The 15,609-nt window shown below is 47.2% G+C and overlaps 3 protein-coding genes across 3 annotated transcripts; all 3 read left to right on the top strand.

The window, feature by feature from the left end:
- Positions 1-5,383: 5,383 nt before the first annotated feature.
- Positions 5,384-6,265, top strand: LOC131288851 (uncharacterized). The gene is made up of 3 exons (XM_058318031.1): positions 5,384-5,441; positions 5,515-5,677; positions 5,767-6,265. The coding sequence occupies exons 1-3, from the start codon at positions 5,384-5,386 to the stop codon at positions 6,263-6,265; spliced, it is 720 nt and encodes a 239-aa protein (XP_058174014.1).
- Positions 6,266-7,103: 838 nt separating this feature from the next.
- LOC131288390 (uncharacterized) lies at positions 7,104-7,995 on the top strand. Its single transcript, XM_058317521.1, has 3 exons — positions 7,104-7,354; positions 7,422-7,722; positions 7,792-7,995. Exons 1-3 carry the CDS (start codon positions 7,104-7,106, stop codon positions 7,993-7,995), a joined length of 756 nt encoding a protein of 251 aa, XP_058173504.1.
- A 2,226-nt stretch (positions 7,996-10,221) lies between these two features.
- On the top strand, positions 10,222-11,124 carry LOC131284383 (uncharacterized). The gene is made up of 3 exons (XM_058313238.1): positions 10,222-10,460; positions 10,534-10,739; positions 10,805-11,124. The coding sequence occupies exons 1-3, from the start codon at positions 10,222-10,224 to the stop codon at positions 11,122-11,124; spliced, it is 765 nt and encodes a 254-aa protein (XP_058169221.1).
- The last annotated feature ends 4,485 nt before the right edge of the window (positions 11,125-15,609 follow it).

The raw sequence follows: 15,609 nt of genomic DNA on the forward strand, positions 1-15,609 counted from the left end.
GTGGAATGATTTATTTATCGCTAGGCTATTTCCGACCCGTCCGCAACGGCACGGGACGCCACATACGACGCCATGTTTGATGTTGTATCAATAACAGTAAACGAGACGTTTTTCGATGAAAAATGGATAGACGCTGTGTGTATGTGCTTTCTCCCCCTCTCTCTATCTCTTTCTATTTGCCATCCATTTCCTCATGCACTTTTCATTGCGCTTTGTGTGCTACGGAAAAGGCTGCAGTTGCAGGTGCACGGGAACCGGCACACATTCAATAGCTGTTTTGTTAATAATAAATACTACTCAAGTACTGCAGCCATTTTTGTTTTCATGTGAACGCAGCAGTACGATGATATGAAGCAAATTTTGGAAACGTCGACAACTTCCAACTGGGAATCAGGAAATGAAATTTAGCTATTCGAACAACCGTATACTATTGGTGTGTGGTGAAACATTTCAGATTTTCATTGTTAGCACTTACCTTTATATATTGTATTTCACTAAAACAATCTACTAGCGCTGCTCATTTAATGCAAATCGATCGAGTTGACGTTGAATACTGCCGCTTCGACACTGGTGGACACTATCAGGACTCTTGACCGGTTGACTTCCTGTTTCTTTGGTTCAGTGTATCACCGTGGGCTCCAAGTATTTACTCACAATTCCGAGCTATCAAAACACACTTTTTCTTATAATTTTAATACGCTTAGTTTATGTTTCAAATTCACTCCAGATTCGCACCAGACTTCGCGTTACCTTTCTCCCTTGTCTGCTCGAAAGCTAAATGCTAAGGGCTCGGAAAACACATTCGGTTCATTCGAAGCTCACCGGCAACACAGCACTTTCCTTCGCGACACTCTTGTTTTCCCTTTGAAACGCCACTCACTTAACTGAAACACCGACGAACTGGAGACGTGTCACACTTCTCAATGGGACGCCTTCGCAGACCTTCATCTGCCGGGAAGAGAAAGAATTCCCCCCCCCCGTTTCCACTGTCAGCGCACGAGTTTTTCCTTCCCGTTAAGGCCCCGTTCGGGCCCTTGTTCGCCCCGTGTAACCCAAAGCCTTGTGTCCCAAAGCACGCCGCTAAGCCCGTGAACTTGAACTTGAACGTGAATCAAGTACGGTCGAACGGCAGCCACTCGATTCGGTTCGGATTTACGTGCTTCAAATGGCGAACGGCGAGGCGACCACAAACTTTGAACCCCCGCGGATCAAACGCGGACTTCGGAGGTAGCAGCCCAAACAGCAGGACAGAACGCTCTGTGCCCCTTTGTACCTGGTTGGACCGTTTGCAGCAGCACTCTGAGGCACGAGGCGAAGCAGCGACACCAAGCAGAGCCCAAGTTTTCGCTCGTTCGTCCTTGCCACCACGGTGTGCCACGGTCTGTCGAACTGCTTGACTGAAAAGGACATCCGAAGTTCGTACGGCTGTGACCCCCGTCCGGTGTGGGTGACACACTCAGGTGACACACACTGGCACACAGGCCCCCATCCGGTTGGTGCCGTGCCGTTTCCTCGTGAAGTTGCTCAGCGGCTCTCGCGCTCGCTAGCTGCCTCTCGCGGAGCTTTTCCACGTCCTTCTTGCACGCTCGCATTTCTCCCGAGGACCCCGATCGTGCTCTCTCGCCCGAGACTGGGGAAATGGGGTGCTAGAGCTAGAGTGTCCTTTCCTTTTCCGAAGCGGAGAGGAAGCCCCCGAAAAGCTCTCGCCAAACCGTCCACCGTGCTCAAGAACGGCGAACACAACTATGCACACATGCATGCACCGTACCGTAGCGTTTCCTCCAAGCTCCAGCGATTGGGAGGCCCGCTGTGTAGGTTCGTGCCTTCGGGCAAGCCTTTTGTGCACAGGATGGCGCACGTGTGGCAAGTGCGGCATGGAACGTAATACACACTCCGCCAGACGAGACTTCGTTTCGTCGACTTTATTCAGCTGGAACTTACAGCGAAACTGCAAAATGTTTATCATGCTTAGCAATGCTTTCCATCTCGTTGTGCATAATGTTGCTGCCGTGGGGTTTTAAGGTTGTGTAACTCATCTTTTGAAAGTTATAAAACAATTTCCAATGTTTGTTTTCTGCCATAACAGAGTAATCCAATCAAATAGAACGCGCCTCCATGGAAAGAGATAATGTTTTCCTTTTGCAGCAGTCGATGTACGGCGCAAGGACTCTCCGTCAAGGACACGCCACTGACGGCTCCGGTCATACCGAACCGTTGCCTTTATGGTGCTGGCATCTTTGTTTACGACCATCGCGCCTTACGCCCCCTCCCTCCCCCTCCGCCACAGCCTTCTCTTCGCTTTCCCCAACGGGATGCCCGCGGAAAACCGCGGAATTACTACACATGAAAACAACAACCATCGCCCCTATCATCATCGTCATCATCTTGCGGTGATCGCTACACGGAGGGTCAGAGGGGCGGGGGGTTTTGGTAAGAGTATCCACACAAGGAGCAGATCCTACACGAGCCCCCCCCCTCTACCCTCGTTTACAACAACCACCATACAGCCCAGTTGGGGCTCGCTCGCGGATGTGCCGCGCGAGATCGAAGCTGTAGCGCCAAGTGCTGCTGCTCCATTGGCTTGACACACAAACACACAGGTTTCTTGCCGTTTGCCTCTCTTGCACCTGCAGCCACTCTTGCGCTGGCCTATAGTGTGTGCGAAGCTAACGACACGCACACGCCAACCGAAAAACGACCGTTCGCCGTTTGTTCGCCGCAGGATAAGAAAGGGTCCTGCGAGACGACATTCCGGTGGGGTGGGCGGGGGAGTGGTGGGGGGGGGTGAACTTTTCTTTTTGCTTTCGCAATGCAGCGTTCCGCCGGTCGTTTGTTGACTGGTCTCGGATGCGGATGGGATTGGTAATAGGCCGATTTCCCAGTAGGTGGGAAAAAGAAAAACGAGAAAGTGTGTGTGTCTGCGAGGTAAGAAGGGATCGAAACTTGTACTATCTGTGGCTGTCTGTGTGTGTATGTTTGTATGTGAGATGGTGTGAAAAAAAGCGATGGTGCAGTAGAGGTTTTTTCGCCATAAGCTTGCAGTCTCGGAAAACATGCCGATAGACAAACCGGGCTCATCGGACGGGACTGTGGTGCCAACGGATGCAGGAGGAAGAGGAGACATTTTCCAATCAGCCCTACAGAGTCCAGAGTCCTTTAATTTACCTCTCTAAATCCCACGGAACAGACCGGAAGCAATTGCAATGAACCGTTCACTGTCCTTGTCCGAGATGCCAGAATACCCACACCGCTCACACGAACTCTCAATTCCAACCGCAATCGAAAAGGAAGCCTGAAGACGCAGTACAGCTCCACGGCGGGACAGGACCAGCCTCCCAGCGCAGGGTACCTAGCGCCAGTCACCACCTGTCTCACGGCACTGTATCACTCACTACACTGCAGTCGCACTCGTTCGTATGCAGATTTCCACGGGCTCAACTCGATTTTCACGATCCTCTCGGGCTGACCCTCACCTGGGCACGATACTGGGGGACTAGCGGGGGGTCACACGCTCGCCAAGCAGAGCAAACACAGGTAGTCGCGACCAGCAGTAGTATCTCCACACACCTACCAACCGCAGTGCTGCGAGTTCGTTCTCATACTGCGTTACGGACGGCTTACGGATAGACACCGGAGCGCTACGGACCGTGTACTACTGGCTACTCGGTTTTGCGATTGTTCGTCGGCACGCGGATTCGGAGAGAACTGCCAGCCGAAGCCTGCTGAAGGACCATCGCCAGCATTACATTCCAGAGGGGGAGATTCTCTGAACGTCAGGACCAAGCAGAATCAGGCAGGAGTTCTTGTACCTTTTTCTCTTTTATCCACCGGAGGATACTTTGCTCTCCCATTCGCCAGGCAATTGTACTCCATCGTTATCCGATGAGATAAAGGGAAGAATTTTCTCCCTGAGGAATCTCATTTGCGTCTTGGAAACTCGCCATTTCTCTACTCTGAAGCTCAGTTTCTAGACGGTAAATTCAATTCTCATCTACCCCTCCAAAGGGATGCATCTACTAGGTCATTTGAACAGTGACGATATTCGAACTCCTGAAACTGATTCTTTCTGCCAACACAGGGCACTAAAGACCAAGCATTTCTTTCACAATAACAAATCACGTTCATCCCAAAAATGTGTCTAAACCAACCAACAGCATCCTTCTCAAAGGAGGATTGACTCCAGCCTCGCAAAGTAGGCAGACTTTCCCCAACCATTCGCACCGCGACATTCGTGTGCGGCTTCGGCGGTGGGGAAATTGACGCATGATTTTATTATCCCGCCGTGATGTCCTGAGGACCCGCTATCACCGGACGCGGATCCTGAGTATCCGAAGAACGGCGACTGAGAGCGGCGGAGCGCCAACAGCGAATGCAGAGAATCGCATCGTTCCGGAGCGGCCAAACGGAAGGAGATAAACGGTATGATCGCATACAATCTCGCCTCTCCGGCTCTGACTCCGGCCGACCAAAGTATGCCAACAAAATCAATGACGTCATGAGCCGTAGCAGCAATGACGTCATTGCGGACTGGAGGAATGTTATGGGTCAAAATTCCGATGTAGATAGTAAAAGTTTGCGCGAAAGATAATGGTTCTTTATGGTTGAGACGACATTTTCGGTCCGATTGGCGTACACAAATGGCCCGCGGGATGCTGGGAAAAGGTCTCGGCCTGGCGCCTAAAAAGTTATTTCCATCCCATGCCACACGGTTTGCAATCGGAGTGGCCGAGACAAAAACTAAACTCACAGCCTGTTATGTTTAACTCCGGGAGGAATTGTGCTGTGGCTGTGTGGAATGTTATTCAAAAGGAGTTTCTTAAAGATTCGACTTATATTCTAGGGAACCTTTAGCAAGCAGACACTTGGAGGGGCTCGTCTAACTTCTTCCCAGGTGTTCTATTAACCATCTCCTCTCCGTCCCCAAGCCCCTTTTGGGGTCGAATCGATTAAGTGCCTAACGATAGCGACAGGGACCACAGTCTACCCGGGTGGCACAGGTGCAACCGCGTATTATCGCCGTCGCTGACTCGCAATCGGCTTGCTTATCTATCCGATTCCGTTCCATCCACCCGCGACACAATCCCACGGCGGCTAGGGAGAACTTCTCGGACATTTGGTAGGTGAAAAATAAAAAGAATCGGCGAATAAACGATAAGCTGCCCCATGGAGCTCCCGGGATTTTGGTGTGTCCGAGCTAGACGCACACGATAAGGAAATCTTATAAATGTACCCTACCTTCCGACGAGGGGGCTTATTTGACCAACTTTCGAAGGAACCGGTACGTATTTTCGATAGCAACTTGCCACTGGTGTCTAGACAGAGTGTCAGTTTCACATTTCGTATACACTGCTGCTTCAACAGAGAACAGAGGATACAAGTAAAGATGCGTGCAGGATTCATTGTGGTGGCGCTTATGGCCCTGACGGCCACCGGTGTTCAGGGTGAGTGAGATGGATTTGATAGGGAGGAATGTGTATGGATATGGTGAATCTCAACTGTTGTCCTATCGGTCAGAGGTGTCTGGGCAGAACATCATCCTGGACGCCATCATGCGTCGGATTCTCGAGAACCTTCGTGAGATGATGCGCACGGGCAATCCGGAGACGGGAATGCCCATCCTGGCCCCGTACCACAACCCGGATCTGTTCATCAACGCCAGCTTCGGTGGATTACTAGAGTAAGACATTTAACCGACGTAGGAGTCTTATACTCAAGTTCTCAAAGAGCACGGTGCGAGTAAAATGTGTATCACATTGTTTTCGGCAGTTTTGATGCACGCTTCACACCGATGAACATCGTCGGCCTGGACTCTTTCGTCGGTCGGCTACAGGTGGACCTGTCCAACCTACGGTTCCCCTTCGAGTTCCGCTTCTCCGAGCTGAGCGCCCACGGTTTCTACGACGCCAACGGACGTCTGTGGGGTCTGATTCCCATCTTTGGCATCGGTGACTTCTCAGTCCGCCCGCGGGACATCTTGGCGACTGGTTTCGCCCAGATCACTGACAACGGCCAGGGTTTCCTGATGCTGTCCGACTTCTCTATCAGCCTGCAGATCGACTCGCTCGAGAGCAACATCCAGGGCCTGCTACTTGGCGGTGAGTTGTCCGATCTGCTGAACGCCGTCATCCAGGATATTGTCCCGTCGGTGCTGCGTAACTTCCCCGATGGCATGACGAACCTGCTGAACGCACTGGTCGTCCCTATCGCGAACCGCTTCCTGGCCACGCGCACGATGGAGGATCTGATGGGATTGCTGTTCCCATAAGCATACGCCGGTCATGGCATTCTGCCATCCGCGATGGTTCGTGTCGGAAATGCGATCGAGCAAACGTTAAATAAACTGAACTGTTCGCCCTTTATCATCGAATTGTGGAGTCTTATCGCAATATCACGTCTTTGTTCACAGTTTTATCTAGAAATTTTAGCAAACAACGATTTAACCAACATAGAACTGATGTCTGACGTTCAATAGGGTGTTTGTGTGTGACCAAAGTATGAACGGTACAGCTTATATGATAAGTGATCCGATTGTGATAATAATCGTCATATAAGGTGATAAGATTAGCGAAACAAATCATAACAACTGTTCAGCTGTTTACAACTTAACATGGAGTGTGTGTTTTTGTATTTTGACTCCAATGCTCCAATTTTTTCTTTAAAGGCGACAACCAGACATCAGTGACGGATCAATCGTTGTTTAGCGGAATGAAAGTTCCCGATGCATGGATAACTGATAGCAATGGAATTTTGTAAACATATTGGATGCATTTCCCAATGCTTTATTTATTTAGCGAAAACATGAGTAACTGTACATACCTCGGAAGGATTGTAAGAATCACCCTGTACTGTAAGAAACTCAGCCCTCCCAAAAAAGCTACGCCTCCAAGAAAGAGGTCGACAGCTTATCACAGTATGACTCCCAACGGAAGCCCTATCATTACGGGTGCGATAAGAAAGGAAATTTTGAAGTAGGACTCAACAAAAGTTACAGTCCGCAAAAACAATCCATTCACAGGTGTTCCAAACCTCTGCTGATCTTCATCGGGGACCAAATTTTCGAAGAAAGTGTTTTCGTTCCAAGTGTTCACTGATCAAGCTTAGGAATGAAACTTCTACCTATACTTGTACTTTCACTGGCTGCAGTTGCAACTGCGGCCGTTATAAAAAATCCAGAAAAAGAAGTAGACCAACATCCACCAAACCAACGGACAACGCTGGATGAAGCACTCGCTCAGCTGCTGGAGAACATCCGAGAGCTGCTTCGTACCGGTGATCCGGAACGTGGCATCCCAGTGATGGCACCACTGCAAACCGATCAGTTGGATGTCGACTTGAGCTTCGGTGGTCTGCTGGAGTAGGTACAAGTGGGGGAGAGTTTCAAAGGTGTCCGATTCAAAGGTAGTTTTCTGTTGAACTCAAAGCTTTACGGCAATTCTGCGCAATCTGTTCGTCGACGGGTTGGATCGGTTCGAGGGCACGCTCACGCTCAACGTCATGCAGATGGAGTTCCGGTACGACTTTCTCTTCCCGGATGTGATAGCTCGCGGACACTACGACGCCAACGGCCGCCTGTTCGGATTGATTCCGGTGTTTGGTTTTGGCAACTTCCACGTCGCGCCGCGCAACCTACGCATTCAAGGGACGGCCCTGCTGCGTCAGCTTCCATCCGGTTATCTGCACATGCCCCAGCTTAACGCCAACGTTCGGCTCGCTTCCTTGCAGGTTTGTTATCAACCCGCTATCGTTGCATGCTGACGGTTGAGTTTCTCAATTCTTTTTTTCATACCACAGAATAACATCGAAGGTATGCTGCTCGGCGGTGAGTTGTCCGACCTGCTGAACGAGGTGATTCAGGATCTGATTCCGTCCGTGCTGGTCAACTTTGCGCCACAAGTGTCGGAAATCATCTCACGGGTGGGCATTCCAATAGCCGATTCTATCCTGAACACGATGACGCTGGACGACTTGTTCGCACTGATTCCAATGAACCAATAAGGCTCCATTCATAATCACATTGTGGTGAAGGTTATTATGGTTGAATAATGGATAGAGGAAAAACATGACTGACCTGCAACTACTCCACGGTGATGGGGAAATAGGGTAAATTTTGAAAATGTCAATCTTAAAACTGTAAAGAATAAATAAGATTTATCTCTAAGTACTTCAAAAGTAAATTGAGAACAAAGTTTAATGAGTGACTATAATTAAACTAGCGAGTACAAGCGTATCTACATGTCAATAACACATAAGATGGACCACTTTAGAGTTTGTTTATTTCTGATAAACATCAATCAGAGTAGCCCTTGCCGCATCAAACGCCAGTGAATACATTTCAAGAGTACCATTCTTGTCAAGTTGGTCGTTCGCTTCCTGTACTTTTCTACTACCCTGAGGTTGATATGTCGCGAGCTGTTGAACTGACCCCTTTTTTTCTGCTGGTAAATATTTGCGCAATTCAATCGGCAGCTGGCACCAGTGTGACTGGTATATCGTACGAACGCAATGGGATCGAAAACTCACTCGTCTTGAAGGAGCTGCTGGCGGAGCAGATCGAGAAGTTTCGTCGAGAAATGCCATATGGGTTTCCACAGCTTGGAATTCCTCCTCTGGTCCCATTTGTCTGGGAGCATTTGCCGCTGGACACTGGTGACAGTTCTTGGTTCAAGTAAGTCTAATGAGTGTTGTCATAATAAAGACCTTATCATTATATCCCACGGGTTTCTCCGATACAGACTCGATGCTGATCTCAGGAATGGAACAACATTCGGCCTAAACCAGTTCAATGTAACGAAGCTGAATCTACAAATCCTGAAATTACAGTTGGATTTTGAAGTCTTTTTTCCAGAGGTTCAAACTGTTGGAATGTACACTGCCAAAGGAAAATTGATCGGGCTTCTGCCGTTGAACCAACAAGGACACTTTTGCCTAACGCTTCACGGTAGGCAAAACTTAGCCCCTTAGATGCAACTAAGGTACTAATAAATGTTTTTAGCTCTTTCTGTTCAAGGAACTATGCGATTCAACATCGTGGCAGGTCATCTTGTTGTGCGTGAATTGAAACTAACACGGAGCGTTCAATGTTCAACGGTGTATTTTGAAAATATATTGCCTATTTGGATACCTCGCTACATTCAGGAAAACGAAATGCTGATAGCAGCAAAAATTGGAGCTGCTCTAAAGCGTAAATTCAATGCCTTACTCCAAACGCACGATATCAAGGATGTGCCAAACTGAATCTCCCAGAAGAACTTTAAATGTGCAAACTGCTTTGTTGTTGAATATATATTAGGCATACTCGGACTACAGCAATAATAAATAACACATTTTTTTACTTTTCGACAAAATGGTTAAAATATGTTCGTGCTGCATAACCCCGTAGCGCTAGTTTACCCTACTCTCCTCTACAATCACAAGCACACAACTTGCATGCAATATCACACATTGCATCAAACATAACGCTTTCTGAATTTGATTTCGAATCGAAACGTTGCTTGGTAAGCAGTTTGAACTTTTTCTTATCGCCATTTTACTTCTTGTTAAACGAAACCCAAGTTATCAACCAACTTTATCAATTAATTTGTACTATTGATGTCAACCTTGCACAAGGCAAATGAACCATATTCCTGCTTCCTGAATATAGTTTATCTTGCACGTGAACCGCTGATGCCTATCTTTCTCGAATAATTGAACGTGACCGATTGGAGCGACATTGACACTGACTAATTAAAATTTTCGGCCCATTTGCGTCGCAGCCACCAAACTTTCATCCTTGAAATTAGGTTACTCAAACTTATCGGTCAAGATCGCTCAATACACCGGTGCCGTATGGAAACCCGATAAGCTTTCCTGCCTTAGTTCTAAGTTTGAAGTGGGCAGAGGCTTAGGGAAGGGTTTCAACAGCCGGAATAAGGTTGGAGGGTTACCGCAGAGCTCCCGGAATAGTCAATATGTGGTCCGGGTTTAGCAGCAGAAAGTGCTTAGTGGCCAAGAGTGTGCTGCTCTGCAATAGTAGTGTCGGTTATCGGGTGAGTGCGATTAACTGGAGGAATTCCTCACATCGATCGGTTTCGCAACACGGGATAAGAAAAGACGCCAATAAAACGTGCGAGTAGCGTGCAATATTTAAACACTCCTATTGTGACCGACTGGCAGTGCAGTTGCAATAGTGCTAGCATCCTTACGAAAGTGGTCAGTGTTCACACGAAAACAGCAGATACTAGGATGAAGTTTGCAATCGTGGCTACTTGTGCCCTACTGGTCACCCTACTTGGAGCCGTAGAGGTTCGGGCGGGCACCGTTGTCCAGGCACCACGTGATAATGCGCTTGACCAGATGATTATTGAGTTGTTGGAGAACTTCAAGCAATCGATGACCTGTGGCATTCCCGATCTCGGTGTTCCTGTTCTGGCACCGTTCGAGCTGGACCATTTCGAGGTGAACATCGAGCAGAAGGGTCTTAAGTAAGTATAAAGTGCTACAACTTCGAGCATAAAAGATCTTGCCTCTAACAACAGTCTTTTTGTGCCGCCTTAGATTCAAAGGGGAGATGAACAACCTGCTTGTGGATGGACTGAATGAGTTCGAAATCAAGAACGTCCACATCAACGTGCTGAAGCTCCAGCTGACCTTCGAGCTCTACTTTGCATCCATCCGCAGCAAAGGCGACTACCGAGCGAAGGGCAAAGTCATCGGACTTTTTCCCTTCAACCGCAAAGGCCCATTCCATTTCAACGTGAACGGTACGTTTCTTACCCCCAATAACCGTCAAAGACAGCAAACTTACCCTTCCGATTTTATTTTCTAGGAGTTACGCTGAAGGGCAGCGTGAAAGTTGGCATCAGCGGTGATAACGTTCAAGTGCGCGAACTTCAAATCACACCGACCGTAGAGACGGTCAACTCCGATCTGAAGAACGTGTTCCTGCTGCCACTGAACACGTTCATCTTTAACCGCATCGTCGAGGGCGTTCTGCCTGGTATGATCAACGATAACAAAGACGACATCACGGCGGCGATCGAGGATAATCTTAAACCGGTCATTAATGAACTGCTGGGTGATATTACACTGCAAGATCTGATCGATATGGCGTCTGGTGAAGGATCTTCCATTCCGACTACTTGCTAGAAGGGTTGACAAGGGATCCTAGATCTACAGCTTGCTATAACTACTTTACAGATTATATTAATCCAATCGAAACAAAAGGAGAATCAAGTGACGGTGGTCAGGAACGACTGTTCATGTTGATTAAGTTCTCAAAATCAGTTGCTCAACCAAAATTGCCTTAGAATTATTATAATAGCAAATATATACCTAACACAGGTTTGTTATTTTTACATTGTTACTAAAAAAACAAATTCAAATAATTAGTTTTCTTCTTTTACGGATAAACGTTCAGTGTAGTCCGGAAACAAAATTAATATGGGCTTTCCCTATTACCCTGTGCCCCCAAAGCTTATATCCATGCCAATCGGTTGGGTTAAATGAAATGCTTTTATTGGTTCTCCGAAAAGCAGATGAATTTTCATACAAAGAAAACTTAAGCAAGCGGTCGTTAATATTATTGCCACGAAGGATTACCGTGCGTCAAAAAAGCCACCGTAAAATCGACGTGTGGAAAATATTTGACCCTCGGTAGGATTATGAGGGAACCCGAAATGCGCTTAGAACTACTGCGCCACAAACAATTGAAGGATCATCCGGGCCCGTTCCGCTCGTTTCTTGCCAAGAGCAGTTTGCATTGCAAAACTATCCTCTGACGTTTTTTCCTCATTTTCATCTTCAGCGAATCATCAGGAAGAATCACAGGCACAACAGCTGGGACCACAAAAGAAACATCTTCTCTTCCGTACCTTTTGTTTGCCATTTTGACAGCCAGGTAGGACCGGCCCACGGGGTGCGCGGTGTGATTGAAATGTAACGCTCAACAATCTCGGCATCCCAGGCCCTAAATTGAAGGAAGTATGGAAAGATTCATAAAGTCCCTACGATGGCTACGTCGAACATGAAATGCGTGGCGAGAGGGACCACATTGAGTATGAAACAAAAGAGGGTCATAAAATGGTGCTCGTAAAAGTGCAACAAGCTGTGCAGCAAAAACCGACGATGCACCCAAAAATGAGCCCAAAGCGTAAAGTCCGATAATGACAAGGGCTCGGAGCGTATGCCACTCGAGCCGCAGCGAGAAAGATATCGCCGTCGAGGTGCGAAATGGCTATGTTTTTCTGCTGCCCACTTTCCGGACGAAGCAGGGGCCTCCGGAGAGGTGTTGAGGGATACTTTTCCTGGGAAAAATGTCGGCCAACAAAATCGATTCCTTTATCGGGCTTCAGGCTAGCAGAATTTCGCTATCAATCGTTTGGACAGAACATGATATCTTGTCGGTTGTTAGCTGAATAAACATCGGGCCCGTTGGAGAAGTTCCGCGAAGGATATTTTGGTAACATCGATGCTACATTGTAGCGTTCCGTTTGATAGATTGGGAAAGCCAGACCACGTGTTTACAAGAACCGCGGTTCTAGCGGTTTCAAAGAAAGAAACTATACGACGTTTTTAGAATTATGAAATACAAACGTATGTGGACAAAAGTTAGTTGCCAATTTGTAGTACTATCCAGTTTTTTAACTTTAAATTTAGTTGAGGAGGTTAAAAGTTTAAGAGTGATATAAAAGACCAATGGCTGGTGAAGTTATCGACAAGTATGGCATCAAGAATTCTTCAAGACATAAATCCCAATGACAATCATTTTGAGCCACTACTGTTTTATCTTTTTTAAAAGTGTCCATTAAATACAATCAAATTTCAAATTTCAATCAAATACTTCATATGAGCCCTGCATAACTGAAGGATTGCACATTGGAAATAAAGGACTTGAACCGTCGTCCGAGATAAACTTTCAATCTTTGTTTACTCCTTGTCAAAATCTTTACTTTCCCTTGATGTCTTTAGATTATCGAATTCAATTTGAACTTTAAGAGATTTGAAAGACTTCAATTTGAACGAGTCGGGTTTGAAAATTTCTCTTAAACCGTAAACTCTTATCGCTGCGGAATATTTTTTCAAGAGCTTAGAGTAAAATGAGAATGCATTGATAAGTAAAATGTAGGTTAAAATGATAAACGAAATGCAGGATAAAACCAATCAATCCACTTCATCACCTTTGACTTTGTGTGCATTGAGGCGTCGAATGCGGAGCAATATTTGTTTCGATTCTGTACTCAATGTTTTACCCAAAAAGTACATCCCACAAAGGGTCCAAGTCAGAAACAAAATGTGAACACTCGTAACGTTTCGATTCACGAACCGTCCCAAGCAATTCCGAAAGGAAACGGAAGGAAAGTCGAAAGAGAACGCAGCCAGGCGCATCCTGATGGTCTGCCGTATGATGCATTCCGGGAAGGACGACGGTGTATCGTTAGCGCCCGGTGCAGTTGCAGCAGCGCAGGACATTCTGGTCTGTGTTGTCTTCCTCGTTGCACGCGTGTTTATGTGTGAGTATGCGTTTTAGTGAAAGTGGGATCTTTTTTCTTCGAAATGTGTTCACTTGGGTGGGAACCATTTGTTTCGGGCACCTCCGGTACGTTAAGGAATGGTTGCTTGTGGACCTTGTATGTAATGTTACACAAGGTAGGTTTGGTTAGATACTCCACGCCGGGCAAGAACTGGGCCAGCGTTCCGAGAATAGCCGTACCCTGACTTCTTTCAACGACGTAATTGCATTTGCCGGTCGAGCAGTTCTCTTCCGGTACAGTAGAGCTTACGGTGAATGTGATGTGTTCGCTTTCTTTGCGACACGCCATACACACACACACACACACTCGTCCTTCTTGGGAAAAGCACATTCATTCGCTTGCCGCCGGGGACATATCGTAAAATAAGGATCTACGAAACCGGTCCTTCTACAACGATTCGCTGCGTTGTTGTGCGGACTCGAAGCTACCAAACGACGCGGAAGACAGAGGGATAAGAACGTGGGAAGAGACTTTCGCGAATTCCATCCGCGCACGATTATCTCACTGCTTTGATCTTCTGTTTGAATCCCGCAGAACAGAGCCCAACCCGCACTACACAGATCGCAGCAGCCCGGGCGGTGACTCAGTCGCTGTGTTGACAATGCAACACCAACAGTTGACCGTCGTGGATGACTAGAAATTTCGAGGAAAATCAAGTCATCCGCCGAACCAAATGCTCTGCAGGCTTGCGGCAACCGAGGGTGTGGAAAGGCACGGTATTAATGAAGGAATTGAAGGAAAAAAAGACAAAATATGAGCAAGTGAAACTAACTCCCCAAAACACAATGTGGAGCATTTCCGAATCTAACGACTTCCAGGAAAGACGGTCCCTTGGGTTGCTTGGATGCTGCGGCTACATTGCGCGCGCCGGTGTTTGTGTGCGTTTGTAAGTGTGTGCGAGGGTCCACGAGCACTTTTCGTAATATTTATATTATTTTTTATTATTATTATCGTTGTGATTTACGGCGTTCTCCCCCTAGCGCAGTGCAGAACATTGCCGTTTTTCCCTACCATGGGGGTCCAACGGTCTTCAGCAGCACCGGTTCTTGACCACACCGCACGGACGGATGCATATTTCCGCTGTCTCGGCGTTTTTCGGGAAGCGCATGCGCATTTGCTGCGCCATGCGAAAAGTACCACGCCGCGTGACCTGCCGCTGAAAGTTTATATTTTTTCCTTGAAATCTGCGCGCCAATCGATGACAGCTACAAATCTGGCTGGCTGTTAATGGCGCTGGGGTGGCGCACGAGACTGCAGTTTTTGGTTCGAATATTTTTTTCTAAAAACGCACAACATAACTAACAACATTGTATAAACTTATTTTGACGCAATGTTGCCGTCTGAAGTGTCGCTCGCTTTCCGATTAACTGTTTGTCGATTCCGAGCAAAACTTAAAAAAGCGCCTGAGAAACTGTGTTCTACTCAAGGATTCGATTCCGCCGGGCAGATTTAATGGTCAGGTTTGTTTGATTTCGGGATGAATGCCATCGTTACACACCGTAAATAAACAATCGGCGGAAGAAGTCATGTTTACTCATCCGCGGCACGCCGCCCAACGCACCGTTGTGGCTTGCATAGGCTGTTGTGCCCGTGTGCCAAAGATGCACATTATTGAAAGGTCGCATCTTCCGTACCGCAACATGTTATGCTCTTTTTTTCTTTTTCTACTGTTTTCAGGTTTCTGTTTTGGATTCGACACGCGGGAAACCACCGGTCGATGCTTCATAAGCGGTCCGCGAGGGGGGTGGCACCGAAGGGTACGTAAAATTCCTAGTATTTTGTTTACATTCTCTCCGAGAAACCGGTTTAAATGCTCTCCGCGATTCCGACTCGCGCTTAGGTGCTTTACTTGAATCAGTTAGCCGGTTTGTTGTATTCAATAAACCCGCTTTGAAGTAATAAAATCGATGTAAATGAGTGATTTGAATATTTCTCATCTAGTTTAGTTTTTAAAAGATTGGTTACATTTCGAAATCACTTCCACTCAACGCATTATTTTCACCAAACCCTCCAAGCTAACTGTTCAATCCGGTCTCTTAAACAGCGCTCCGCTTGCTCTCTTGTACAGTGGCTCAATAAAGCATTAGTACAGGCACCATTT

The sequence above is a fragment of the Anopheles ziemanni genome, chromosome 3 (genome assembly GCF_943734765.1).
Source record: "Anopheles ziemanni chromosome 3, idAnoZiCoDA_A2_x.2, whole genome shotgun sequence".
In the NCBI taxonomy this organism is placed as follows: Eukaryota; Metazoa; Arthropoda; class Insecta; order Diptera; family Culicidae; genus Anopheles; species Anopheles ziemanni.

Bases quoted from the DNA above. Each gene is read 5' to 3' on its own strand.
- LOC131288851 (XM_058318031.1), top strand. From the start codon at position 5,384: ATGCGTGCAGGATTCATTGTGGTGGCGCTTATGGCCCTGACGGCCACC. The intron at 5,442-5,514 runs GTGAGTGAGATG...CCTATCGGTCAG, and splicing joins GACGGCCACCGGTGTTCAGG to AGGTGTCTGGGCAGAACATC. The intron at 5,678-5,766 runs GTAAGACATTTA...TGTTTTCGGCAG, and splicing joins AGCTTCGGTGGATTACTAGA to TTTTGATGCACGCTTCACAC.
- LOC131288390 (XM_058317521.1), top strand. From the start codon at position 7,104: ATGAAACTTCTACCTATACTTGTACTTTCACTGGCTGCAGTTGCAACT. The intron at 7,355-7,421 runs GTAGGTACAAGT...TTGAACTCAAAG, and splicing joins AGCTTCGGTGGTCTGCTGGA to CTTTACGGCAATTCTGCGCA. The intron at 7,723-7,791 runs GTTTGTTATCAA...TTCATACCACAG, and splicing joins TTCGGCTCGCTTCCTTGCAG to AATAACATCGAAGGTATGCT.
- LOC131284383 (XM_058313238.1), top strand. From the start codon at position 10,222: ATGAAGTTTGCAATCGTGGCTACTTGTGCCCTACTGGTCACCCTACTT. The intron at 10,461-10,533 runs GTAAGTATAAAG...GTGCCGCCTTAG, and splicing joins ATCGAGCAGAAGGGTCTTAA to ATTCAAAGGGGAGATGAACA. The intron at 10,740-10,804 runs GTACGTTTCTTA...TTTATTTTCTAG, and splicing joins ATTCCATTTCAACGTGAACG to GAGTTACGCTGAAGGGCAGC.